The 27,534-nt window shown below is 37.4% G+C and overlaps 1 protein-coding gene across 1 annotated transcript in view; it reads right to left on the bottom strand.

Annotated features, from left to right (window-relative positions):
- eys (EGF-like photoreceptor maintenance factor) overlaps positions 1 to 27,534 on the bottom strand; it is a 209,318-nt gene that overhangs the window by 92,600 nt on the left and 89,184 nt on the right. Inside the window, exons 27-34 of the mRNA XM_086093363.1 lie at positions 27,327 to 27,434; positions 24,491 to 24,636; positions 13,738 to 13,909; positions 13,406 to 13,484; positions 12,720 to 12,847; positions 8,701 to 8,825; positions 8,111 to 8,235; positions 6,786 to 6,999 (exon numbers count right to left, since the gene is read on the bottom strand). Of these exons, the coding sequence (XP_085949489.1) occupies positions 6,786 to 6,999; positions 8,111 to 8,235; positions 8,701 to 8,825; positions 12,720 to 12,847; positions 13,406 to 13,484; positions 13,738 to 13,909; positions 24,491 to 24,636; positions 27,327 to 27,434 (1,097 nt within the window). The remainder of the gene's footprint in view (positions 1 to 6,785; positions 7,000 to 8,110; positions 8,236 to 8,700; positions 8,826 to 12,719; positions 12,848 to 13,405; positions 13,485 to 13,737; positions 13,910 to 24,490; positions 24,637 to 27,326; positions 27,435 to 27,534) is intronic.

Raw genomic sequence — 27,534 nt, 5'->3', positions numbered from 1 at the left:
TTTTCAATTTCAAATTAACTCATTCACTCCTATCCATTTTCACTGAAGCAATACCCTTCACTCCAGGCTGTTTTACTGGATTTTGACTGATTTTGCAAGGCCCACAAAATATTGTGTTCTATAAAAACAACACCTACCAAAAGAAAGATTAGTCTCTTCTTTCCTCAGGGAAAAAAACGTATCTTTGCATCTGTTTCTGTTTTGCAGCAATTAGCATTAGAATATAGCTTAAGTTTCATCATTATTCACAAACCTGTCGAAAACACTGGGAAAAAGAGCTTGTTGCAACATTGCTCAGGTTGATCTCTTATAGTCTGCTGCCACCTGCTGGACATTTTATTTGGTAATAACTACCATTGCTTTAAGTGACCTCGTCAGGTCAGAAGCTGCATAGAAGCCTGCTATATGCTCTAGCATAAAAAAAAAACCAACAAAAAAAAAACGTATACATACATAGTGCAGGACAAAGTATTAAAAAACATATTTATATGTTTTTGGGATTGAATGAGTTAAAAAGCTAACGATTAGCCCTCTAAACAAAACAAGCGTACAAATATAATGAACAAAATGAACATAATTTTTTTCAGGTCTTAAGACCACATGATGTCACAATATAACCACTACAAATATGTCCATAACAACATGTAACTTTTTTTTACATAGTTGTGAGATGTGTTGCTGCTCCCATGAGTTCTTGACCGTCTTGTGGATGATACAAACTCCTGGCTTCAAACATATTCCAAAATAAAAGTCCCAAATTGGTTATTTCATTTTGGTCGCACCACACGATAATTCATAAAATGGGCATCATTGGACAAACATATTCGTCATTGGCATACATATATTCACCACTCACAACAATAGGAAAACTCTGATGAGATCCACTACAAGAATTGTGGGGGGAAAAATTGTCTAAACTTGTAAAAATGGTTAAGATGTTTAAAATTTGTCACAGAATATAGATTAAAGTACTAAATAGTATGATCTTCCATCATATAAAGTCATTCTCATCTTATTGCTTCATTGTCCAATACAGTGCATCCAATTTAATTGTGTTGCAGGAAAGATTCAATGGATCATTTTGTCTCTGCTGAATGATTTCATATACTGTTCTTTGATTGAGTTCTAATTTGTGTGACACACTGATGAAATTGTATTGTTGTTGATGTCCACAGACAGCATTGCTGTCTTTTATCGTTCATGGGTGTTATTTTTCCATGGCCATATGTATGTAGAGACATTTACTCATTAATCTGTCCCCTGCTTTTATTAGTTGTTATTATCTAGTGCAGATGTATCTAATGAAGAGGGTTTATCCATTTTCCGCACCACTTGTACTCATTATAGTTGTGGGTGAGCGCCATGGAGCCTATCCCAGATGACTTAAAGTGAGAGGCAGGGGTAAAACCAGTTATTTATTTCCTTCTTATCCAATCTTTCTTTCCTTCTAATCTATCTATCTATCTATCTATCTATCTATCTATCTATCTATCTATCTATCTATCTATCTATCTATCTATCTATCTATCTATCTATCTATCTATCTATCTGTCTGTCTGTCTGTCTGTCTGTCTGTCTGTCTGTCTGTCTGTCTGTCTGTCTGTCTGTCTGTCTGTCTATCTAAAGTTGTGAGGTTTACAATATATATTTTGGGTGGTCCGGTTTCTTCCTTAGTTCCCAAAACATGCATACTTTTAAACATTCACAAGAACGAAATACTAGCAAAACTTACTATTCAAACTATGGCCATGGTTATATTTGGGGGTTTAAAGCACAATGGCTAACATATTACTAACCATGGACTTTATCTTGACTGTAGCCTGCTGAAAGGCCTTTTCTTCTTTTAAAAAAACATACAGCTTCCTATGTGGGAATATGAGTCTTTTAGAGCCAGCCTAATAACATCTTATTACGTCCATTAAGGAGGTGAAAGGATTGATATAAGTCATACATTCATGTAAGTCATGCAGGTGGAGTGTGTGCTGTCTCAGTGAGTGGAAAACACATACATACAGTAGATATTTGATAAGACGTGAGCTTGAGAACAATTATTGTATGGCTGGACCTTGCCTGATGACTTTTGATATAGACTTTATGTCCCATTTATTTAAAAAACCCAGGGTGCAAGTCTTGTTTTGTCCCTGATTTATCGGTTAATGTAATAGACTGACTGATTGAACTTGTCACAGGACAGAGATAAAATACTGCGAAGGACCATTCTGGGGCTCTTGCAATTTCTGTGCCTCGAGGGAAAAGGTCATTCTTTACCTTCAACATTTGCTAAGAAAAAATCTCTTGTTCTGAAGATAGGTGACAGAAGAAGAGAAGAAGAAGCCGTCGCTGAACGTTATACGACAGAAAACTGCATCCTTAGTGTCACAGTTCTTTTTGCTTTGGAATTCTATCCTTGGACGTCACACTCGGCTTTATATATTTTTTGTTGAATGGATTTAAATAATAAATATTACTCATAATTCGAAGGACTTCCTTCAGGCTGTTCTTCATTCATGAACATTTCCTACGTGAGTGTAACCGTGACTCACTGGCAAAAACGTGAAAGTGAAAAGGAAAACAAATTCCAATGCAGATTCTTCAATCAGTACATTTGCAAACACAGAAAAAAAGACAGATTGATTGATACTATCAGAGAGAATTGAATTTAATAATACTGGATGCTTGTAATTTTGCTTGTAGTGTAAAGTGGTGTGGACATTGATTTAGCCGATATGTTTATTTGTAGTTTTTGTTATTTTCGACTCTGCGAGTCAGTTGCATCATTTTTTTGGCATTGTTTTTTTTTTTTACCAGTATGCACCATCTACTACGCCACCAACACTTTCTAAGTACTTAAACAACTTAAGTATTAGAAATAGATCTCAATTTGATGCAGTGAAGTATAAAATAAATACAAACTCACAAATAAATACATTGTGAATTAAATATCTTTGATCAATCAACCAATCTAAAAATGATTGTCTTCATGAATTTGCGAAAGTGCTTAATGTTGGATTTTGTAACTTTTAAAAAATAATGTTTTTATTTTGCAGTTAAAAAAAAGGACAAAAAGGAAAAAAAGGTACAGATTAATGAACAAACATGTAAACCTGACTTTCCAAAGCCATCTGCTGTCAAATATTACTAAACAATGGAATAACAAAAAACATACAGGAGACTCATACTGTATATAATTTAAACACATGCACGTTCCTATTTTAACAATGTTTCTCTTATTCTTTTCATAAAAAAACAAACAAACAAAGACAATCTGACAAGACAGTCTAAACCAAAGACTATTTAAATAGGGGAAATACAATTCATCACAACACAAAAAACAAACATCACAAACATAACCAACAAACACAAAGACACACTTGTTGGGGAAAAACGAACAAACATATATACACATACACGCATAGATTTTGTAACTTTCATATTGCGCAGGTGCACATGGCAGAATAAAGTCAGCATGCCTTGATGGCAGTCAGCTTTTCCCCACCAAAACTGGCCTCTGCGATCCTCATCATCTCTCAAAATGCAAAGCACACAATTGTGTGTGCAGTCATGGTTGAAACGGAAAAGGACCACATTGGTCTGCAAAATAAGGTTTACTGTGTGAATCTGAGTCACTGTACCTCAAAGCCTCTGTTTAAATTCCTATTGACGTGTTTGTTTGTTTGTTTTTTTCAAAACATATTGCGAAGCAGATCGGGGTTTAAAAAAAGCAACGCTTATGTCTATTTCAAGCAGCGCCAAGGGCATCGCTTACTTTTAGATTGCGACCTAGTTAGCTAAACTTGCAGGTTTCCATGTCCTTAAACCTTAAAACTAATTCTCTATCATTGTAACGTTGTCCATATAGGAGATGCCTTATGATTGCTGGCCTTTCTATACCCAACACATGTAACCCTCTGTACAAACACATCTCACCGTGGCCCAAGAATGGATCAGGTGTAGCTGGGAAGACTCCATTAAGTTTGGCCCAGAGTGAATTTCAGTGTGTCACACTGAATTGGTTCAAGCTCGTCTGTGTTCATTAGGTCTGTTTAACTGCTCTTATGCTTTGTGAACAGTTTCAAAGCTAAGGCAGATCTCATCTGTCAAGAAGAAACAATCTGCCTGCTCTCTCACACCGCGCTACTCAATAGCAATAACGTATGAAATATGTGATCTGTACCTTTCATCTGACTGATAAAGAATATTGAGATGATTGGACTTTTATCTTTTGTATGAGATCAACATTTTTGCATTTTCGGCCTATTCAATATGAGTTTGGTCGGGACCTATCAAGGTTAGAGACCTTGCTCAACGGTGTTCCTTATCAAGATGTGTCAGCCTGATCCAGGGGATTGTGTAGACGATCTTCCACGTTCACATTTTCTTAAACACTAAACACAAGATCATGCTTCGCATTACATACATCACCCTATGAGCCAAACTCAACCCTATATACTTAGAATTTGACAACACTCCTTTACTTTAAAAAGAACACTGAGCAATTCACTTGATGAGAAATAGGTGTTACTTCTCTTCTGAGTTCTGACTTCACATTTCAATTGATAGTGGCTAAAGAAGTGGGAATAAAGTAGTTAGACTTTACTCTTGCAATTACTGGCCCATAATGACTAAGCTACTGCCCAACAACCTGCCATTTCTCTTTAATGGCATGACCTTTACCACACACATTTATTTGGAAAGAAAATACTTGGTGAAGCACACTATCTGGCCAGCCGGATATTTTGTATCTATTTTTTAAACTACTACTCGGTAATGCAGAGTGAAGGAGCTGATTATTTATACAAGAATAGTTTCTCTATGCAACAGGGGAGGCCTTCCAGATAATTAATGAGCATGATTATGTCTAAAATTTTACCTATATGCAACAAGGCAGTCGTGCTTGGTGGTTGAGCATGCTTATTTATTTATTTTGAAACAACATATGATTTAATCACCATTTACGATGTAACATAAATACAGAACAAGCTTCTCTTTTACATGTCAACTGCTCAGATTCTCTCTCTCTCTTTTTCTCTCTCTCTTCAATATATATACAATATAGAGTGTATACTGTATACTGTATATATATATATATATATATATATATACACACAGTACAGGCCAAAAGTTGTACTGTACACCTTTTCATTCAATACATGCTTTATTTTCATGATTCTTACTGAGGCATCAAAACTATGACAACTATGACTAACAAACACATTTGGAGTTTTGTACTTAACAAAAAAGGTGAAAATAATAAAATAAATAGCCGCCCTTTTTGCTGATTACTTTTTTGCACATTCTTGGCATTCTCTTGATGAGCTTCAAAAGGTAGTCACCTGAAAGGGTTTTCCAACAGTCTTTAATGAGTTTCGAGAGATAAGAATGTCAATAGTATGTAAAAAAAGGAACCAGAGCAAAGGATGGCTATTTTAAAGAATCTATAATATAAAACATGTTTTCAGTTATTTCACCTTTTTTTTTTGTTAAATACATAAACTCAACATCAGTTCATACATAGTTGTTATGCCTTCAGTGAGAATCTTCAAAGTAACCAGTCATGAGAATAAAGTAAATGCTTTGAATATGACATATATATATATATATATATATATATATATATATACATACATATGGAAATGTTAACCTAATAGAATAGGCGAAGTGATTTACGCAGACGCACCGGTCTGTAAACGATGTTTTAAAACCTGCCAGGAGAAAGGCGGACACACCTCCAACCTCGCAAAACATTTAAAAGACAAGCACCCCGACCTGCATAAGGAGCTCAAAGATCGACAGGTAGGCCTACCGTACTTTCTGGTTAATAACTGCTACTTTTCCCCCTTACGCACTGTCGTTATGAACGACGTAATTTACAACTGGCTGCATGTGAAGCAAAACGGCAATGCTTAAAGGAGAGGCTACTACGAGTTGTCCTTTCATAAAATCTCACAGGACACACCACCCAAAAACACTACGAAACTTTGTTTGGTGATTAGCTCAGTAGTAGAGCAACGCCCATGATCCGACTAATACATTAAAGCTCATCTTCAATGCAGGTGCCCAAGGACACGACGACACATCTGGCATCGGTTCGAAACGTCATATGTCACAATGTGGCAAATATCATATATATTCAAAAATCTATACTTTCGGTCAGTCTTGATTGATTGTCATGATTTTATGGCGGGAAGGGATAGATGCACAGTTCACCAATATAATCCAATTATAGTCTCATAGCACGCTACAACCTTTTTGAGACAGCAACAACGTGAGGTAAATCAACATCTTTTAATTTGAGCGAGGCCATTTTTCTAATAGCATTGATCAAGGATTTTATTGTAGGTAAAATGTATCTAGACTCTTTAGGTGGAGAGGGGTAAGTCTATCCAGGCTCTTTAACTTTCTAAAAATCCCAAAACAGGCATGACATTTAATTGGGAAATAGTGAAGTCACAGTTTCCACTTATTCCAAAGTGACCAAGAACGGTCAATGGAAAGGACGTGAAAAGATTTTATTTGTTTAGAATCCTCTCTCAGTGTTGTGGTTGACAATTTGCTGAACACCTGCTTTCTCGTTTCCTATGTTTGTTCTCTGCAGCTGCACAAAAATAAAAAAATTAAAAATACACCAGACAGTGCATCAAGCCAAGAGCCACATGAATCTGGAAGAAAGCGAGCAAAAATACTGATGCAACCTTTCATGCTTATGAGTCCGGAATTAAACCGTTCTAATCAAGGACAAAGCTGCAGTTGTGCGCCAATAGGACACGCAAAGTGTGGTTTTGTACCTGTGGATTGCTCAGCTGTCAACGAGGGGCTGAGTGTCGGTGTTTGCACATGTGGTGTAAAGCCGCGAGTGATGTTCTTGAGTACAGTCTCCAAGGGAACAGAATCCGTTGCAGGAGGGAGGCAGGTGACCTTGTTGATGCCATCTACACAGGAATATGCTTCTGGACATGGATTTAAGAGGCAATCATCATAGTTGTGCTCACAGTTCTTCCCCTGAGTACACAAAATAAACAGCCTGTAGACGTGAGTATGAAATGAAACACAAACAGTACATAATGTTAACAGTATGAAAATAAAGTTCATGTTGGAGAAGTAATATTAAATTAGGTGCATTTATGCAAATGTCGTCTCATGCATAAACAGTAATTTAATGAGGTTAAGTTGCCAGTGCAGTGCTGTTTGTTTGTAAGCATAGTTACACAAAAACTACTTCACCAATTTTGAATGCACTTTTGTAGAGGGGTGGGGCATAAGATAAGGAACAACCCATTTCTTTTGGAGCCAAATTGGTTTTAACGCTTCATTGGGCATTCATTGGCAAGCCTTGGAAATTCACATTCTAACCCCTCACTGTAGACATTACAATTTAGGGAGTACGTGAATGAATTTGGACTTTGAGAGGAAGGCGCAGAGCTTTAGGTTTGTAAAATGTTTTCAGAATGCATCAATCCTGATGACAAATGTACCATGAATTTGGTTGATTCAAATTACACTATAAAAATATTTGGGTCAAAAATAACCCAAATTGGGCCAAAAATGAAATGAACTTTGGTGCTATTTTGTGGGTTATTCCTTTGACCAAACATTTTGGGTGAATTAAGTAGCCCGTTGAATATGGTCAAAATTGAACCAACCTAACTTTTGGAGGTATTTAACACAAAATGTTGGCTCAAATTACAATAATTATCCACAAGTTGCTTTGTGGGTTATTCACCTGATCCAACTTTTGGGGTTAGTTGAATAATTCAATTCAATTGGGTCAAAAATAAACCAACTCAACTTTGTGAGCCATTTAACTCAAAATGTTGGGTCAAATTAAATTAATAACCCACAAAGCAAACAATGACATGGGTTGTTTTGTGAGTTATCAATTTGATTTGTTCCCCTTTTGACCCAACTGTTTTTAGAGTGAAGTCTTGTTCATCCATGCCAGAGATTTGCATTCTAGTTGTTGCCAATGCAGTATCAGTATTTCAACAGTACAATGAAGTAATGTTATTACTTCTTAATAAGGATGATTAGCAAGGGAGTTGATGGTGCAGGAGGATAAAGGTTACCCCCCAATAATAATAATGGCAAGGCAAAAACAGGTGGGGAGCCTCACCACAAATCCAGGACGACAGAAACAGGTGTAGCCGTAGCCCGGATCACCCTGAACGCATATCCCCTGGTTGCAGGGCTGTGGAAGGCACTCATTAATGTCATCCTCACAGTGAAGGCCTGTCCAACCTGCCAGGAACAAAAGCCCACAGAGTGCACTGGTGAGCCCTGGCTCTCCCACTTCCACTCTCTGAAGTGAATATCAATCAGATGCCCCCACATTGATTTTCTTCTTTTTGGGTTCACACTTATGCACAGACAAGAAAAGGCTTTCACTTAAGTATGGGCGCTGCATACATTTTAATGAGGCGCAGAAATATCGTCTATTTATCACTTTATTCTCATACTGTATGACTAGATCGTTCCCCAGAGAAAGGCAGGTGACTATTACAAGCTTTCACACCACCTTATTCAGTTGCCTTAAGTCTAAAATGAAAGTTATTCAGGTTTTAAAATGCTTTACATATGGCAAAGTGCACTCCGGGAAAGTGGAACAGAGGAAGACAACATTGCAGTCTTTTCATGAGTAACAAAAGGGTTCATGTAGCAGCTCGATGTCACCTGACAAACCTCCACAATGGGTGAGCGACTTACCTGACCGACAGTGGCAGATGTAGCTATTAATAAGATCTTGGCAAACGGCATTGTTGTGGCAGGGAGATGAGCCACATTCGTTAACTTCCACTTCACATAAATCTCCCATGAAACCTGCCGGACAGCTGAGAAAACATATCATCTTCTTTAACGTGGGAGGGAGGCTGTCACTTCCTTCTACAGTGGTGGCTGTAACCAAGAGATGCTTCATTATTTATTGGAGAGCTTGTTGGCTATGGTCTTTTATTTTATTTTTTTTATTCACCTAGGCTTATTAATAAGATTAGTTTCTAATTGTTAGGAGGATATATTACAGGTTCGGTGAGTCAGTTTCAGGGGGTAGGCAGAGGTCAAGACACACATCCGACTAAAATGTTTCATCATGAACCATCGTTGGCTGCAGGTGATCACACAACATTGCTTCACCTATCTGTGCAGGGATTTTGGTGCACTCAGTAGTTGACTTGGGGGCGGGGCTGTTGCGATGGCACGTCATGTGATTTCTTTATTGCTTCATACCAACTATGTCGAGCAAAAAAGAAATTGTTTGGACGAATATATGCAATATGAATTCACATCTATGACGAATCATTTGGTGTTCAACAGGGTTCAATTCTCGGGCCTCTGCTGTTTTCATTGAATCTGCTGAGTTTATATAGTCACTCAACCATTGTATTCCTCCAAATTTTGTATGCTGGATTTTGGAACTTGACGATACATAAAAAAACAACGACTTTAGTAAGATCCTACTGTATGACCTCAGGAAGCATTTTAATAACATAAACAGCACTCTTGTTGATCATAAATACATGTTTTTTGCACTTGTGTTGTGAAAAAAGCAGTGTCCGGTATTATTTGTATTTCATCATGTACAAGAGCAACAGCAGTGAATGAGCAAGTTTTTCATGCGTAGCCTCCGAGCTGACCTTACATGCACACCACAGTGCTTCTGTGGTTATTTGTTGAACAGGTGCAGAGCAGAATATGCATCACTTCAATCATCTTGTGCAGATAAAATAATCTGGGGGGTTTTCGACCAGGAAATAATATTGCAGGAGTGAATTTAATTTTTTCTGCTACGGTAAAAGAAAATCCTTAAGTTACTACAACTGTAATAATAAGCATACTGTAAGATCTCTTGGCATATGTTGATCAAACATTTGTATTATTATATGGTTAAATATGTGAATATGTACAGTACCTACAGTGTGTTGTCGCATATATTTATCAGACTGTGCATTTATTTGTAAACAGCAAGCTTAGCATGCATTACCTGACTGTAATATATGTACACATCAATAAACTTACCTTGAAGTGAATATAAAATTGCAGTCCACTAAATCAATATTGTATGAGAGCAGTGGCCTTTTTGAAGTCATGGTTGTCCTGGATACATTAAAACGTGACACAGACTCTACAGCAGCATATCGGCACAAGGTCAGACAAAGCAATTAACTGGACAACATTGTGGGAAATGGACAGTCCTATCCGCACACTCTTAACACATACAACATGTATTTAGATGCATGCCATAACTCAGGGGACAGTAACTGCAATTAAATAGTAATGACTAGCTTGCAGCCTACCCGAAGGACCATTGTGCGATATGAACGAACACACACACACACACACACACACACCGAAGCACTATTCAAAATGTATTTTTAATTGGTGACAGGCTAAACTCTGCAAGCCAAGCAAAGATCTAAGTCAAATATTCAAGGTTCTTACACCTTTTCTGAGATGAAATGCAAGCATGGTTAAAGCACTTTTAATTTTTAGAGGTTTTCTAGTTTTAGAATAATTATTCCAATGCCATGAAAACATTTATTCTGTCTGCTCACAACATGCAGAGAATCCATTGGAGGACAATCATTCGTTTTACGTACAGGCATTATTATCAGATGAGATTTGAAATTTTTTGTGCACTTTTATATTGTAGTGTGACTCGTTTTCATATTTTTGTCTCAGCTTCTTCCATAGTCTTTGACAGGAGAATCACTATTGCCATTGGTCAATTTACACATGAATCATTAGTCAAGGCACCAATTGGTCGGTTATCTTTCTCACTCACCCTTCATACAGGTTTACCTGTTTTTGATAGCAGGTGGCAGCTCAATTAATTATTGTTTTTAAGGCCAAATAATAATAATAATAATCCGTCCATCCATCCATTTTCTCACAAGGGTCGCGGGGGGAGCTGGAACCTATCCCAGCTGGCTTCGGGCAGTAGGTGGGGTGCACCCTAAACTGGTTGCCAGCCAATCGCAGGGCACACAGAGACAAACAACCATCCGCACTCACAATCACACCTATGGACAACTTGGAGAGTTCAATTAACCTGCCATGCATGTCTTGCATGCAAACTCCACTCAGGAATGCCGAAGCCCGGACTCGATCTCACGTCCTCTGCACTGGGAGGCGGACGTGCTAACCAGTCAGCCACTCACTGTGCCACCAATAATAACAATAATAATAATAATAATAATAACAATAATAATAATAATAATAATTATTATTATTATAATAATACAGCAGGTGTGAGGTCTTCTCTGCTGCACACAAAAACATACATCAGAGTATGTTGAATTTCCTCAAATTAAGAGATAACATCACTCAGTGGGTGTTGTGGAATTCTTTATCTTTGGTAGATTGAATGAAACATTTTGATCCTCTTATGTACATGATTTTAAATGTGTTATTTCAACAATAGCAATTACACTGTAAAAATTGTTACATGCAGTTGTTCATTGAAAGTAATAATTTCCATTCAAAACAGGATAAAACTATTGATTTGATTGTGAAAACCATTTATTTTGCATTGACAGGAACTAAATATATGTCCAAAGGACCCAAAATAAAGTTTTTGATTTGCTTCCAATCAAATATTTTTCTTCATGACTAGCTCCAGGTAATATATTTAGTTTGAGTCAAATGGACTTGCACATGCACATTGAAAATGACAGCACATCATTACCACCATGGCATTGTACTGTAGCTGTAGCCATTTAAGGCTATGCTATATTGTTGGGCTTTGAGTTAGCGTTTTGAATTTGTTAGTTTGAGGGTCTGCTTTCAGAAAGCAGTCTTTCATTTGATATTTTTTTAATTACAGCTCAGATTGTTACCATGTGTGTGTGTGTGTGTGGGGGTGTGGGGGTGTCAGGGCTTGTTAGACAATCTGTTTTTTGTTGTTGTTGTCTGAGATCTTTTGAAAGACTACCCATGGAATATTATAAATGGGATATTTTGCCTTCTCCGTCATCTTCTTTCTCCTCTTCTCTCTCCATCTTCACATCATCTCTAGTTCATATGTTGCATATGGTTCATGTTTTAAGATTAATAAATATATTTTGATTATACTCTGTTGGCCAAGTGTTTTTTTTGCATATTTATAAAATGGGCAATATATTTTTTTAAGTCAAACAAACTAAACCATATGTTAAAAGTTAATAAATTAGTTTGGTTCAGTAACTAAAATGTTAAGAAAATAATTTGGATCGAGGTAAAAAATTAAGGTTGGTTCAAGTGAAGAATTATTGTTTACATCAACATGAAATGATCAGTCACTCAATTTAGTTTCTGTGAAGTCAAAAATTTTGATGCGATATCTGGACATCTTTTTTTTTTTTAAGTGGGGTTATAATTTTTACGGTGTAGGGCTACAGTAGACCGTTTATTAGCCCACTGTGCAACTTCTGTTTTTATTTTAAATTAAAACTAAGATAAGTAAAAATTTAATATTTCAGATATTTGGACAACTTGGAAAACTATATTTAATGTAGAAAACAATAGGGAGCTATTTACTTCTTTAAACATATGCTTCAAATCACCAAAGTTAAGAGCAGGAGTTTGCAGTTGTAACATTTTGATGACAATATTTTCCCTTTTAGTGAAAATGAACATCGGCTCCAAATATCGATTATTGGCCTCCTTGACTACTATTAATTGGTACCAGTATCGGCCCAGAAAAAAAACCCCATATAGGGCTATTTCTAATAGCAACTATATCAACTCACCTGCAAGTAAAGTTGAATATTTCGCCATCAATTGTTTTTTCTGTGTAACCACTCTGACAAAAGCATGAGTGTTTATCAATCAGATCGACACATGAGCCTCCATTCAAACAAGGATTGGTAGCACAGTCCTGCAAATAAATATACATCAAATATTATCTGTAATCACAACAAAAGTACAGTACATTAGCATAACCAGAGGCAGTAAGAAATACCTTTTTACTGTATACAGACTATAGAATATATTTCTTGTACTCCCAGGCGCCTCCTATCGTAGATTAGGTGATAAATGCAATTTGACAACACTACAAACAATGGTGAACAACAATCTTATCACCAATGCTACAGCTAACGCAGCAGCGAAGTTGTCTGGGCTGGTCCGCCACTATTATAGACCACGAACAAGCAATCAGAACAGATTAAACTAAATGTTCAAAGAGACCTTATAAGAAACCCAATGCCTTATCTTTGGAGTCCAGCTGAAGCTGTGTTGTGTTTGAATCAATTAAGCATTCGACTGAGCCTTTTACTTTAATCAGGTATTTGTACAACGTTTGCATGTTCTTAGTGCTTCAGTCCCGCTATCTCGTAGGCGGGTCGATAAAGTTAGTGACACCAGAGACTACACAAAGACTACAAAGTTCTTCTCCCCCAACATTCAGCAAGTTTAATCATTATACTCTACTCACATCAATGTTTGTTTCACATCTGCTGCCGCTCCAGCCCGCCTCACAAAGACACGTGTAGGAAGAGTTTCCATCATGACAGCTGAGGTGGGCCGGAAACAGTGGGGGGACGAAATTGATTTAAGCAGCAAAAACTGATGAAAGTTGAGATTAAATAGAAGCCTTCTTTGAAAGCAGCCCTTTTGCCGCACAAAACACATGTTGAGAAACACATCATTTGACAACTTGAAATTCATCATAACAGTGTGGAAGGACCTTAATTCAAAGTAATCCCATCATGGTTCATCCTAATGTACAGCATTTCCTATTTAAAGAGGACAGAGATAAATACTTACCTCCCTTGAAAACAAGGTGCTGACAAGCATTCATCAATGCTGGTCTCACAGTTGGGACCAAATAAGCCGTCGGGGCACACACAGTCATATCGATCGGCTCCGTCAATACATCTCCCGCCATTTTGGCACGGCTTTGAAATGCACTCGTCAATGTTAACTTCACAACATGCCCCTAGGAAATAAAGCACATTTCTTTAAACAGGAGAGGTAGTCAGTCCTTTAAAGACCAAAAAATATACGTTTGTTAGTTTTGAGAGAGGAAGTTACAAATGTAAATCACAATTTTAATACTCATACCTCCATACAATGTCAGGATAGTCATTGTTTCCTGTGGGAATAGTTGGTTGACAAGCGTGCTAATATGTGTGTTATGTACTTTGTTAGTTGCTAATTCAACTGCTTGTTAACACACATATCTTAACGCCTTATTAAGCATTTAGACATAGTCAACACGATCTGCTAAATCAACTGGGACCAATCTTCACTCAGAACTATGTGTAGGATTTATTGAAGCTGGCCCGACAAAAAGCAAAGATTCAGGGAATGAGAGTTCTATTGGCAAAAATGATGGTAGAGGTCAGACGAAAATGACCAGATTGGTCAAGGAAAACATCCACTCGTTAGAAGAAAGCACAATAATATGAACCATGAAGAGAACACAGCAGGGCACATGACCTGGTGCCGCTCTGACTTCAGAGTGGGAAACTCAAGTATCCTTTCTCATACACTCTTAACAATGAGACCATGCAAGATTGGAAGAAGAAAATTTGACAAGAGAAGATTGGAGGAAGATTGCTTGGTCTGATGCACCTCGACTCCTGCTGCTATATTGGAAAGGTCAAACTTAAGCAGCAAAAAAAAAAATAATAATAATAAAAATAAAAACAATGGTGTGAGATTCAAGGGAGTATTTATTTATTGATCAACTCCATTGGGACTACAACCTCGCAAGATTCAACATAATGTGAATAAAATGTGGTTACAGTTAAAGTAAAAAAATTTTTTTTTTTTTTTTTTAAATCACCATATCTGATCGGTTTTTATTGGAGTTTTTGGGCGAAAAGATAACTAACGCTGCAGTTTTATCCTTTACTGCTACACAATGGATTATTTACTGCATGCCCTTGTCAAGCTATGTAATGATTATCTGTTGAACTGTACATCCCATTGATGCTGTAAACTGCTTTGTCAGGCTCATTCATTATTTTCGATAGATTTAAAAGATGCAGGTCACATTGCATTAAAAAAAAATATATATATATTAATGTTTTTTTTCTTTTCTTCCTTTTATTAAATATCATGTGGTAACTGCAATTTCCTGCGAGCACATCCCATTCTGGTAGAACAATATCTTCTTCTTCTTTACTTTTAAAGGATAACTCAACACTAAATCAACTTTTTTTTTGGGCTGATAAACTGTATAAACTGGTGTTACAAACAGGGCCGCCTTTACCTACTCATAGGCCCCGGCTAACCATCAAATATACCCCCCCAAAAAAAAAACCCTAACCGAGATGCGCTGCTTATTTTTCCACCATTGACAAACAAACCAGCGCACATATTAAGTGTGTGGGCTGCACATGGCACCCACTCACATTGGGGGTTGATTTTTCTCAAGTGTGCTTGTACCTCTTTGTAGGCTCCAGACACATTGCTGGCATTATCATAGCACTGCCCCCTGCAATATCAACCCTCATCTCTTCTAAAACACTTGTTCGTGACTGGAACAGGCTTTCACCAGTGTGCCTTACTATTGGCAAACATTTTACAAAGCGCTCTTCAATGCAACCATCTGGTGACACAAATCTTAGTATAAATGGGAAATGTCAACATTAATGGAGAAATATTTCACCATTTTCACTTTACCAACAATTTCACTTTTTTATCCATCAGATCGATAAATTCCTCACACACATTTAAAGACAAATATGAGGGTGTTCCACTTCCAGCATTTCCATATTTTTCCATGTGGGATTTCAAAAAAGGGTCAAATTGGCTTAACAGTTTCATACATCCCAAATAGTTACCATTGTGGACATCACCAAATTGGTGGATACTTCCTCTAAAAGCCAGTCAACACTCTGACAAAAAATTAATAAATAAAAAGCACATAAGACTAATACTGACATTCATAGTTCAGAATCCACCACACCGTGTTCAGCTAACTCGTTAATAAAAGCTATCATGGCCATTCATGCTCACGTGATCGCTCATCTGCTTGTATCCAATCAGAAAATCCTGATGCAGAAAATGCTGATTTAGCTCTATTTTTACCCCCCAAAATTTTACATGCAAAGCAAAATTTGTTGCCCCTTTGAGGGGAATTGCACAGACATTCTCTTTGCACACTTTCTCAATTAGTAAGTGTTCTGGAGAAAGTGCGTTCTGGAGAAAAAACATCTCTGGTGTTTAAAATTCTAGCCAAGTATGCACGCATCTTGTCTTCGACAACTATAGGGTGTCCCCATCGAACAGGATGAGTGTCATAAGGGTCCCCTCCTACAGCAGCAGCAGGACGAACCGGATCCTCTTGTCTTCTTCTCTTTGTCGTCCTCTTCCTCCGTCAAATGCCCCGAGCTCTCCTCCCACGGACTGGCTGGGCGCTGTCGCTGCAGCTGGTGGAGGTGGTGGCCTGCCGCGACGACGACGGCGACCTTAGGTGTAGTCGTGGCGGCCCGTTTGCCGATTAGGTCCGTCTCACCTCCCACTTGCCCCGCTCCTTCTTCGCCAAAGTTTTTGCATCTTAAAAAGCCAGTGAGCTTGGGAATTTGGCCCATTAACTCTTTGTCACGGCGCTCTTTTTCCTTTTGAACCTTTTTTTGAGCGCCGCTCTAAAACTTTTTTTCGGTGACATAGCTGTCTGTCCTCGCTCGCCATTAACTGTATTGGTATCCCCTCCTGGCGGAGTGGGCGTGGTTAGTAAATTGGTACAGCGGCGAAGAGACTGACAGAAAGTTGAACAAGTGGCACAATAGTATATGAAACTGTTAAGACCTCTGATAGGCCCTCTCTTGGGACACACCCTATTACGACCACAGCGATGCACAGAATCATCTGCGGCCGCAGGTTGGTCATTTCAAGCATGATTGACAGAAAAATCAACAAATTGTCTTTTTTTTATTTTTATGATTCTGATAGCCCCCTGATGACTGCAGCCCAGGTAAGCCCGTGCATTAAAACGGTCTTGTCTACAAATGCTGTCTACATGTCCTGGTCATTACTTTGGCATTTTAGTGCATGTTTGTTGAAAGCTTAAATTTGGAGCAGAAACCGTGTGTTTGGCGCCATCTTCAGGTAACCCATTGGGATAAACTCAATTTGGCTGTTTGTCCTCTCATTCCACGAGACGATACATACTACGTCACTCCATCCGTATGACGTAGTCGCCCCCGCCACCCACCGGCTCATTCTCGTACACGCCTCCTTAAACGGCTTCTTAGTGAGTTGCTGCTGTCAATCACAGCCAGACCACGCCCATCTCATTCGCAATTTAACGGTCCGCCAGGCAACAACCCCTTTGAGCGCCCATTTAAAATTTTAGTGAGGGGTGAAGCAAGAGTCTCACGTCCTGTTGAGTTATCCTTTAAAGATGCCCAGAGACGGATGGTTTATTAATAAAGTATTGTTAAAAAAAGAAACATAATTTTTTTGTAAAGGCCAGTTTTTGTTGGGGTCTCACTAGATTGTGCATGTGTAATATTTAACTGATGGTGCAAGCTTCTTGGAAAAATCACCAGTAACAATCTTCCATTACTATGTATGGTTGTCAGGTGGATTCATTCAGTTTTAACTGCATGTGTGTTTCACTCTTTCTTTGCATTTTCAAAGAATTGTCCAAAATGTTTTTGGGCAAATGCTACAACATTAAATTTTGCAATGTACTGTTTTTAAGTTAGATATACTGTACTGGCCATCACATCTGTAAATCTTCACCTTAATATAGAGGATAATAGTTTGCTTTGTAATGTTACTCTTATTAACTGGAATACATCTGCATTGGTCTGATCTAAATTCAATTTTAATGGCAAGGCGCTTATAATTAAATTATACCATGGTTGGCTCCTAGCCATTTCTTTTAACCTCAAGTTCCCTCATGCTCACTTAACATTCTATTACTGTAAAAAAAAAAAAAAAAAAAACACTTTAATGCTTTTTAAGAAAAAAATATTTTCTGCAAGCCGAATCATTAACTCTCATGAGTCAGTTCGACACCTCATTAGTTATCATACGGAGAAACATCCTTTAATTTCTCAACAGCATTAACGTTAATCAGCCAGATTCCACACAAACGTCAGCAAGTGAATTTGATTCTACACATTACGGAGGGTTTGAGACTTTCATATTCTGCATGTCTCTTCAGGGGACTGAATATTCAATAATATAAATAACAAATACAGTTTAACCACACAGTTGTAAAATGTATATCATAATTTTCTAAAAATAGCATGTTGTCTACATTTAGGACAAATTTAAATAATGAATGGATGGATGGACATACAATTATTAGTTTGGTGTGTTAGTAATTTAAACAATTTTTTATTGAAATGAAATACTATTTGACTGGTTTGGATCTAAAAAGGCTTGGCTCTTACAAAACAAACAAAAAAAACACGGCAGCTAAATTTGCCTCATCTCTTTTATAAGATGAGACAAAAGCACCATCTTTCATGTTTGCTCACTAGCAAATGCAAAACATTCTGTCAAACTCATAATCTTTGATTTATGTTTTTGTTTTGTTTTTTAGCCGAGAGCTACATTTCATCGTTCTGAGTGCAGAGGTCACAAACATTGTCAAAGTGTAAAGATCAATACAGGATCGCAAAAGAAAATGAACTCCTGAGAATGTGTGGTGGCGATGGGGTGGGGATATGCTGGAATAAAAAATAAAAAAAAGTGAAAAATTGTATTTATTGGAAGAAGAAATAATTCCAAAACATTCAGTAGGGTGAAGTTAGGATTTAGAATTTTTTTTTTTTTTTTTTTTAAAGGCACATGGTCAAAAACTAGACATGCAATCTCTGGAGAAATGCATGCTAAAAGCTGAATGCTCTAAATGCATGTTAGAATGCTTGTGAAAATAAAATAAAATTAAATAAAATATAGAACGAACTTAACTTAACTTAACAATGGTTATGATATCAGATGGACTATAATGGATGTTAACTAACTAGACAATGATTATTATCAGAAATTGAAACTGGACTAAAATCTGCTCCAACAGGGATATGAACCCTGGTCTATTGCGAACTAGGCATGGCATGGATACATTTTTCTTTGATATAAAATGTTAAATTGTGCAAAAAAAAAGTATGTGGAATGATAAAAAATGCCTGGTAGGCGTGAATTTTTTGGAGCATGTTGAAATTGGAACGTTGTAAATCAGATGTATTATGTGGGAGGTCAAACGTGTCAAAAAAGTGAGGAGAATACGTGAAATAAGCACTCAGCATTCACACAATTAAATAAAAGTTTTTAAATCATTCAATTCTATAGAAGTGTTACTTGTAAAATCATGATCGATTTGTTTGTTATAAAACATCTTGCTTTATGATCAAGGGATGAATGTGAGAGGAAAGTGAAAGTAACCCTTTATGGAAGGCTTGTACATACTCTGATGACACATTTCTATTGTCATGTTCATCCAGCATAGCAAATTCACTGAAGCCTCACTGCAACATCATCATCATCCAACAATGTGCTGACTGAGGGAACGGCAACAATGTGCTGATTGCACTGTCCTATCACTCAAGGGAACAGGCTCCTTAATGACGAGTGAAGACGAGAAAACAGAGGGCGACAAACGACAACAGCCCAAACTGTGATTTATTTAAGCGTGATCACCCATTAATCATGTCACTGTAATGACTCCTGACCTCAGGATGGAATGCGGCTCCCATGTATAGTTAAACAATACATGCTGGGGGCCTTAAAAGCAAAACGTCCTCATTAATGATCCGACAAGTGAGATTCAGGCAGCTGCCTGGGCTGTCTCAGAGTGAGATTAACATTTTTATAGTGTACGTCAATATGGCACGAAGGGGAAATAATGTATACAACAGCACAAAACGTAGTTGTGCATAATTACATGATTAGCTTGGGAGCCTATACTAAGGCAATTACTGAATGCATGCCTCTGAACGATGTACATGTAAGGCAACAAACAGTAAGCTTCTTTTTTTTTTGCTCCTAGGTTCTCTCGCTCGAGTTGTTCAGTATCATTTACTTCAAAGCTATTGTGCTGGATTGAAATCAACAGCAGTCAAATGCCTTTAGTGACAGGCTGTTAGTTTGACGTGGACTCATTAACAACTCCAGAAGTACATACCCTATGAGTTCTACCGTATATTCATGTTCTATTCTGGTAGGTTGAAATGATTAGATGTTATAGAAGCAATTTCATGGATATGCGAAAAATACATCATAAAAGGCCATGTCTCAAAATAAATACCTCATTAATGTAATGTAACATAAATCACTGCACACACAGTAATGTTCTCACTCATGGATGTGAATGCAACATGAGTTTGTCACTACACACCACGAAAGTGCACCAATCGTCTGGGGTCATCACAGCAATTCTATTCACTATTACATCTTGGTGATTTTACTGTCAAATGTCAAATTATTAATTATTATTGGTTTAAGGATTACATTTAGTTCATTCTAGTTAAGATTATTATTATAATTATTAACATTTGTAAATGATTTACATTAATCTGGAAGTGACTTCATTAAAAAAACAAAAAATACTATTTCATTCTGTGTCTCTTTTCCGCATTATTTTAATTTTTTGCTTTTTCCACTGATTCTGTGCAAATGTCAAGTTGTATTAAATCTAATGCAGCGTATTTAAATGTAATATTAGGTCATTGATTTTGGACATGACCTGTCAAATCTGCCCTTGCACATATTATCTCTCGACTTAAATAATTTTATGAAACTACGCGGTTCAGAGGCTATAGTAAGTCTAGCGCCCCGTAGCCTAATGGTGAAACATCACATTGCACTTGAAGTTTTATTGCAGATACAATACAGTGTTCCCTCGCTATAATGCGGTTCACTTTTCGCGGCCTCGCTGTTTCGCTTTTTATTTTTCAGTAATGTACCTATTTTATAAAATTGGTGAAGTTTGAACATTGAGAATGTTTAAACAAGAGAGAAATGTGAACAAATGTAAATGTCTCGATGAGAAAAGTGTGTAAACTGTGTGGTGAGGGGTTTTAGAGACTTAAAAAAATATATAATAAATGTAAAACATAAAGCTAACTTTGCGGTATTTTTTGGAACCTAACCCAAGCGAAAAACGAGGCCACACTGTATAGGCCACACATACTAAAATATTGTAAAAGAATTCCACAATGCTGTCACAAAACTCTTTTTCTTTCTTTTTAATTGCAGTATAAGAACGTTGGCATAGATCTCCAGTATATCCATTGCCAGACCAATCTAATGCCTAACCAATGCATCAAGCTAATTCATTTCATTAATCTACAGCTGGGTCCTCAAAGGGTCTCCAATGGAGTTGATCAAAGAGGCACTGTGTTTTTCCCATATTTAATGACACATTATCTTGGCGCAAGTGTTATATGGTATTTATTGTTTTTATGTTATATTGTTTTTAATTCTTTGATTTTGTTAGAGAAATGTTTACTCCACGTACAGCACTTTGTATGCAGCAATGTTTGTTTTAAAGTGTTCTATAAATCAGTGTTTCTCAACCACTGTGTTGCGGCACACTAGTGTGTGATTGTCTGGTGTGCGGTGGGAAATTGTCCAATTCCATCTAATTGGTAACAACAAATTAATTATTATCCGCAAATAGTGTGTCACTGTGGAGTAAAGCCTGGTTTATAATTCTGCACTTGCTCCTGTGTTAATGACCGGTGTACATCACATTAACGAGAAGCGCGCCGTAGCTTGTGGCCGGGTGCTGCGCACACGTCTCTAATTCTTGTAGAGGGCGGGTCGTAACATCGCTCGTGATTGTTCCGTTTGATTGCGTACTTTCTCTCTCTCCCTTTCGGATAGTTTCCGTGAAGGCAACTGTGTAAGCACAGGTGGCGCAAAAACACTTCCCGCCCGGGACTCGGAGACTACGTTTGAATGAGATTGTGTGAATGTGTGTGTTGAGAAAAAAAAAAGTGTTTGCTAAGCACGGGGCTGTTGTGTTTTGGCGAGTTATGGTATAATTGCTATGGTGATTAGCCAACTCTCCCCTCGGCTTTGTTCCTTGTTCCGGAAACAAAAATTGGCTATAAAATGCAGAGGAATCTCCACTCTGTGGCAAATCACACTTAGGAGGCGACACAGTTGAGGTCTGTTGGTAGCACCGAATGAATTAAGGTGAGAAACGAGGCGCAGTTAAATATTATTTGTGTGTCAAATTGTGAATGATGCATGTTAAGCCTAGCGTTGGGAAGAAATCAATCAATGGTTAATCCTGTCTATAAATGCGTAGAAGTGGAAGCGAATGATTTTGAGTAGTAGTTATAGCAATGATGTTGGCCATGATAGAATTAAACACTTTGGGCCAAAGGTGGCGAATAAAAAAGTGACAAACTGCGCAAAGATCCTTTAGTATGAAAATCTCTTTTGTTTTGTGCAAAGGAGTCACTGTAACACAATTTACAATTTAATAAATTAAATAACAATGCATATATTTGTAGGGACTGGGGTCAAGTTGTATTTTACAGTTATGTTTTTACAAGTTACTTCATGTTAAAAATTAAGCAGCTCTTTATATAAAAAAAAAATGCGCTGAGCTGTCACCATTGTCTTACAAACAAAATTATGCCATGTAGTGAAATAAAAATGACCAACACAAATCTATGTTTCTCAATCTCGTTTCTTTCTAGTACAGTACCTATTTTAAAATTTTGTATGAATTGTTATGAAATTACTGAATCAATAACTAAAAAATGCAATCCTATTTCTATTAGGTTAACATTTCTTCACAGTTTTATGTTAACAAGAGTATGAAAAATTTGAAAATAAATATTGTACACTTTATTATAAATGTAGATATAACATGAGATATAAAATGTGCGATTAATCGTGAGTTAATTAGTGAAGTTCTGAGATTAACTACGATTAAAAAAAAATTATCGACTGACACCTCTATTGTTTTTTACATTTTCTATAGGTGGTGTGCCTCGAGATTTATTTTGATGAAAAAAGTGTGGCTCGAAAACGGTTGAGAAACACTATTATAAATCATACACTTGAATGGGCCTGGCAATGTACGCATCGCTTGCAAATATTATTTTTTACCAGAAATGTCACTATTTTATTCATTGGTGCCTATGAAATTGTGAATATGGTTAAGTATTGTTGTAAGACAATATATGTGTACTGTAAATATTGTATTTTTAAGACTTTATGAAACATGAAACTAGGAAATGGGCGTGTGCAGTGAAGTTCTTTGTCGCATCACTTAAAGAATTGCCTATCTATTTCTATCACTTTCCTATTTTATTGTGTTTTTATGTGTTGGAATTGATGCCAAAACACTGCCTCATCCCAAATTGTTGTATACTTTTACAAATGTTTGATCCTAAGCTTTTAATAATCTTTTAAAGAGTGTTTGAAAAGAAAGTACAGAAAACCAAGCAAAGTCCAAAATAAAGATGCACATTCTGATTCACTGGCCAGCAACACTAATAAAATCCAATATGGAATGTAATGCAGGTGGAAACGAACTGTCATTATTGTGTAATCACATCCATGCAAGCTAACAGATATAGACTACACTGATTTATTAGTACGCACCTTCAACTGTTGGACCTAAATTGATTCTGGCATTCAATATGCAAAAAAAAAACAAAAAAACAGCCATTGATTTTATGTGGCACAAACAAATTTCAACCCCCCAAAAAAGGATTGACATTACTATCAAAGCAGAATAACATTCAAATCCATTTTAAACAGGCTAATGTAAAAAAGTTACATCAAACTTTCAGTTTGCGCTGCGGTGGAAAGTCATAAAGTGAATACTTGTGTGAATTCCAGTTGCTTTGAGCCAAGTCAGACCGCATCCTCCGGCCGCTAGCTCTCTTGGGGAGTCCTGTTTCCTCACATGAGCTTAGAGCATCAGAAAAAGTAATGACTTGTACTATGGTGTGCACAAGCCTAATAATAAAAGCTGCTTCAGTGGGAATTGGGCCATGCGTGTCAGGTTCTGCTCTCTAGAGTCGCAATACCTCAGAGACTTCTCCCCCTCTCTCAATTGAGGAAGGATAAATTGATGATACAGTACAGAAGACAAATGAAATTAATCTTCCCAGTAGCTGACAGGAATTGGCTTTAGTGCAAAAACACACACACACACACACACACACACACACACACACACACACACACACACACACACACACACACACACACACACACACACACACACACACACAAGCACACGGATGGCCGCTAAAATAGCTTGATATCTGTCTGGCTGGAAAATAAGACGAATGGATTGAAGAAACAAATATAGTGTTTTGAGACTAAGAAAGTTGATGAAATAAAATAAAGGCAGCGATGTGACAGTGAAAAGGTGTCATGAATGTTTATCTTGTTAGCTTCACTAAAAAGCAACCACTGCATCTGGCCTGGGCAGGCGGGCCAATTAAAATAACATGTTGGGAAGCAGTTTTTACACTAAACCACATCTGTGTCAGCTCTCTGGTCCGCACCAGCCCTGATAAGCTTTTTAGACTCTTCTTCTATTGATCTTGGTGTCACCAGAGGGAAAAAGACGTACCTGCGTATCCCGGGCAACAGACACATTCAAAGCCCGCTGGCTTGTTGATACAGGTGCCCTCCTGTAGGCAAGGTGAAGCTTGACACTCGTTCCCACTCAGGTCACAGAGCGTTCCGAAAAATCCAGGAGGGCAACTGCAATGAAACCTGTGGAACAGAAACAATAAAATCACACAATCATTTAAGTGAGAGAATGGATGAGGGGCATGCCGTCAGAATTTCATTGCAAATTAACATATTTGTAAAATAATCTGAAATAGAATATTATCAGATATTAACATGTATTTGTTTCGACGTGTTTGTTTTACACAAACAAAAAACAATATTTATTTTAGAGGATATGTCTTTATAGCAAGATATATACGATATATAAATATATTAAATACATTATAATAATAAAAAAAGGTGTGTATTGATATCAGCATTTGAAAATAGAAAGCTTTGATCAATTAATTATGATTAGGATGGCCATGCAAATCTAGATACGTTTTATGCATCACATGTAGTATTTACCTCAGATACTGTATGTTCTCTATATTTGATTGAGACCACTTTTTTTCCAGATCGAAATCAGTACGAGATACAAGCACTGATACCACAATTCTTTTTGATACATAAAATTTTCCCCAAAAAACAATGACAGACAGTTTTATAGACCTATATGCCTATACAGTTTATCTTTTTTTTCTTCTTAAAATTGCATGAAATTAATGGCAATTTTCTATTCTTCTAATTTCTAGTTCCTGATTACAATACGGCCACAAGAGGGGGCCGATATTGGTATCGGCTGCCGTTGCGAGAATCGATACCTTGAAATAATACCCGGTATCAGCCCTATAACGATACCTGGTATACGGTACTCGCTAGGGTTGAGTATTGCCAACAACCTCAAGATACAATGTATATCACGATACAGGGGTCGTGATACGATACATATCCCGATATTTTACATTCCAAATATTTTAATGAAAACAGTCATGTGTATATCCAAATGATATTTTGATTATGCTGGATAGCCCAAAAAAATTCTTCTCATTTTAGCAGCGTTTACCGCCAGCACCGTGCCTGGTCAAAATGTGTGTGCACTGCACAGCAAGAAAGAGCTTTCAGAAAGGCGCTGGGAAACTTTTTGAATGACTTTCCAATCGATTCTGACGCCTCCGTATCGATACGTGTATTGTAAAGAGGACTGCAATGACATATTCTCGTATCGTTTTTTGGAGCACACCCCTAGTACTCGCCAATCCCGAGTGCTATCATTCATTCTTCACAAATTGGTTAATTTTCTTTTGTTGGTAACGTGCATTACTGTCTCCTACAGGATTGGAAAGGACAGTGTGAATGAAGAGTATTGATTGCAGCCAATTTTGGCAACGCCACATAAAGTACAATGTGTACTAACCTTCTAATTTATCACATCATTTTTTTGTGTGACATTTATTAAGTGTTCTAACCAGTGAGTCAAAATTTTACATGACCCTAAGTTTATCCATCCATCCATCCATCCATCATCTGAACCGCTTGAGCAATGCTAATTGTTTTAAAGAGAGGATAACCAAAGCTCCCTTAATGGAATAATACTGTATGTATGTAATACTGAAATAAAATGCTATAACGATAAGACAAATTGAACTATAAATATTCCTATCGAAGAAAATCTATTACTACTTATACTGCAACAATTACTGAATAAGAAATGGGATAAAATTGACGGAGCTATTTGAATAGTTGAAGAAACTTTGAATTTACGGCCAATTTTTCATGCTGAGCCTGAGCGACATCTCTCTCGAACAGAAACAGTATAGCAGCAATTAAGTCTTCCTGGGTGCAACTCACTTTGAATTATGCTTGATGACTTATTACTGAAGGGAATAGCCTAATGAGTCTGATAATGCAGTTTACTCCATTCAAATCCCTCTCCCCAGCTGTCATTGGCTCTAATATCTTCTGACCTCACATCTCTGAGGCAATGGCTTCCCTATTTATAGGTTGCCTGAAATGAAAATAATATAAGTGAGGTGTAATTTGTTATCATCAAATCGAGGACATTAAATCCAATTTAGGTGAAATGCAAGACTCTTTTTGTCATGTGGAACAAAAGCACTGTGCCTTCTAATTATGGACACAGTAAAAGGCTCGACTGGCCAGGGACGGTCGTCTGATAATAATTAGCACTCTCTTGCTTTGCCGCCTGCTGAATTTGAGCTTCTTATAAAAAAAAAATTTAAACGCATCAGTTGATAACGATTTAATATTTCCTTGCGCACGCGATGTGATAAGCATGAATGTGTGCAGATGTGGAAAGACACTGCAGAGGCAGATACAGAACATCAGCTCAGTGCACAAGAGCTTATTCAACTTGTCGGGTCAGGGAGATGAAGATAATGGTGAGTGCGTTGTGTTGTTCTTGTAGTGGCCAGTGAGGTTAAAACACACCGGACTGTGCAATAAGAAGGCCAGCTTTATATCGAGCAAGGCCGGGTCGCACGGGAGCCAAATCATGGCGGGAGACAAACTGGAGACAAACCTTTTAGGACTCAAATTGGCCCTGGGACTTCTCTACCCATCTGTCCGACTAAGCCCACAAGCCCCGGGGCTCCCATTAAGCACACCAGAGAGAAGCAGCCCCAGTGCCGGACTGGAGAATGAATTGAAATACATGATGTTTTACAGCTGAATCCAGTCTCTGTCTTCTGTAGAGCAGCTTAGAGGATAATATCCCATAAGCATACTGCATATTATACACTATGCCAAGGATTACCAGTTTAAAGGGAACACACCTACACATTTGAAAATAAAAACATCATTATCAATTCTACCTTGCTTTTTATTCTTACTTGTTCACGAGGTCTTGACAAGTGCCGCCGTTGAGGCAAGGATGTGAAGAACACTCATTGATGTCTTGCTCACAGCGAAGGCCGGAAAATCTTATTTTACAAACACAGCTGGAAAAAAAAAAAGATCAAAAACATGGATGGTGGTGGACAAACACATATATATGATAGCCAGTTGTGCTGGATATTTTTCATTTGAACAATGTTGGTT

This window comes from Leptonotus elevatus, chromosome 13 (genome assembly GCF_054856555.1).
Source record: "Leptonotus elevatus isolate MCC_2025b chromosome 13, RoL_Lele_1.0, whole genome shotgun sequence".
NCBI lineage: Eukaryota > Metazoa > Chordata > Actinopteri > Syngnathiformes > Syngnathidae > Leptonotus > Leptonotus elevatus.
The sequence above is the reverse complement of the archived record's forward strand: the minus strand, read 5'-3'. Positions and strand labels throughout refer to the sequence as shown.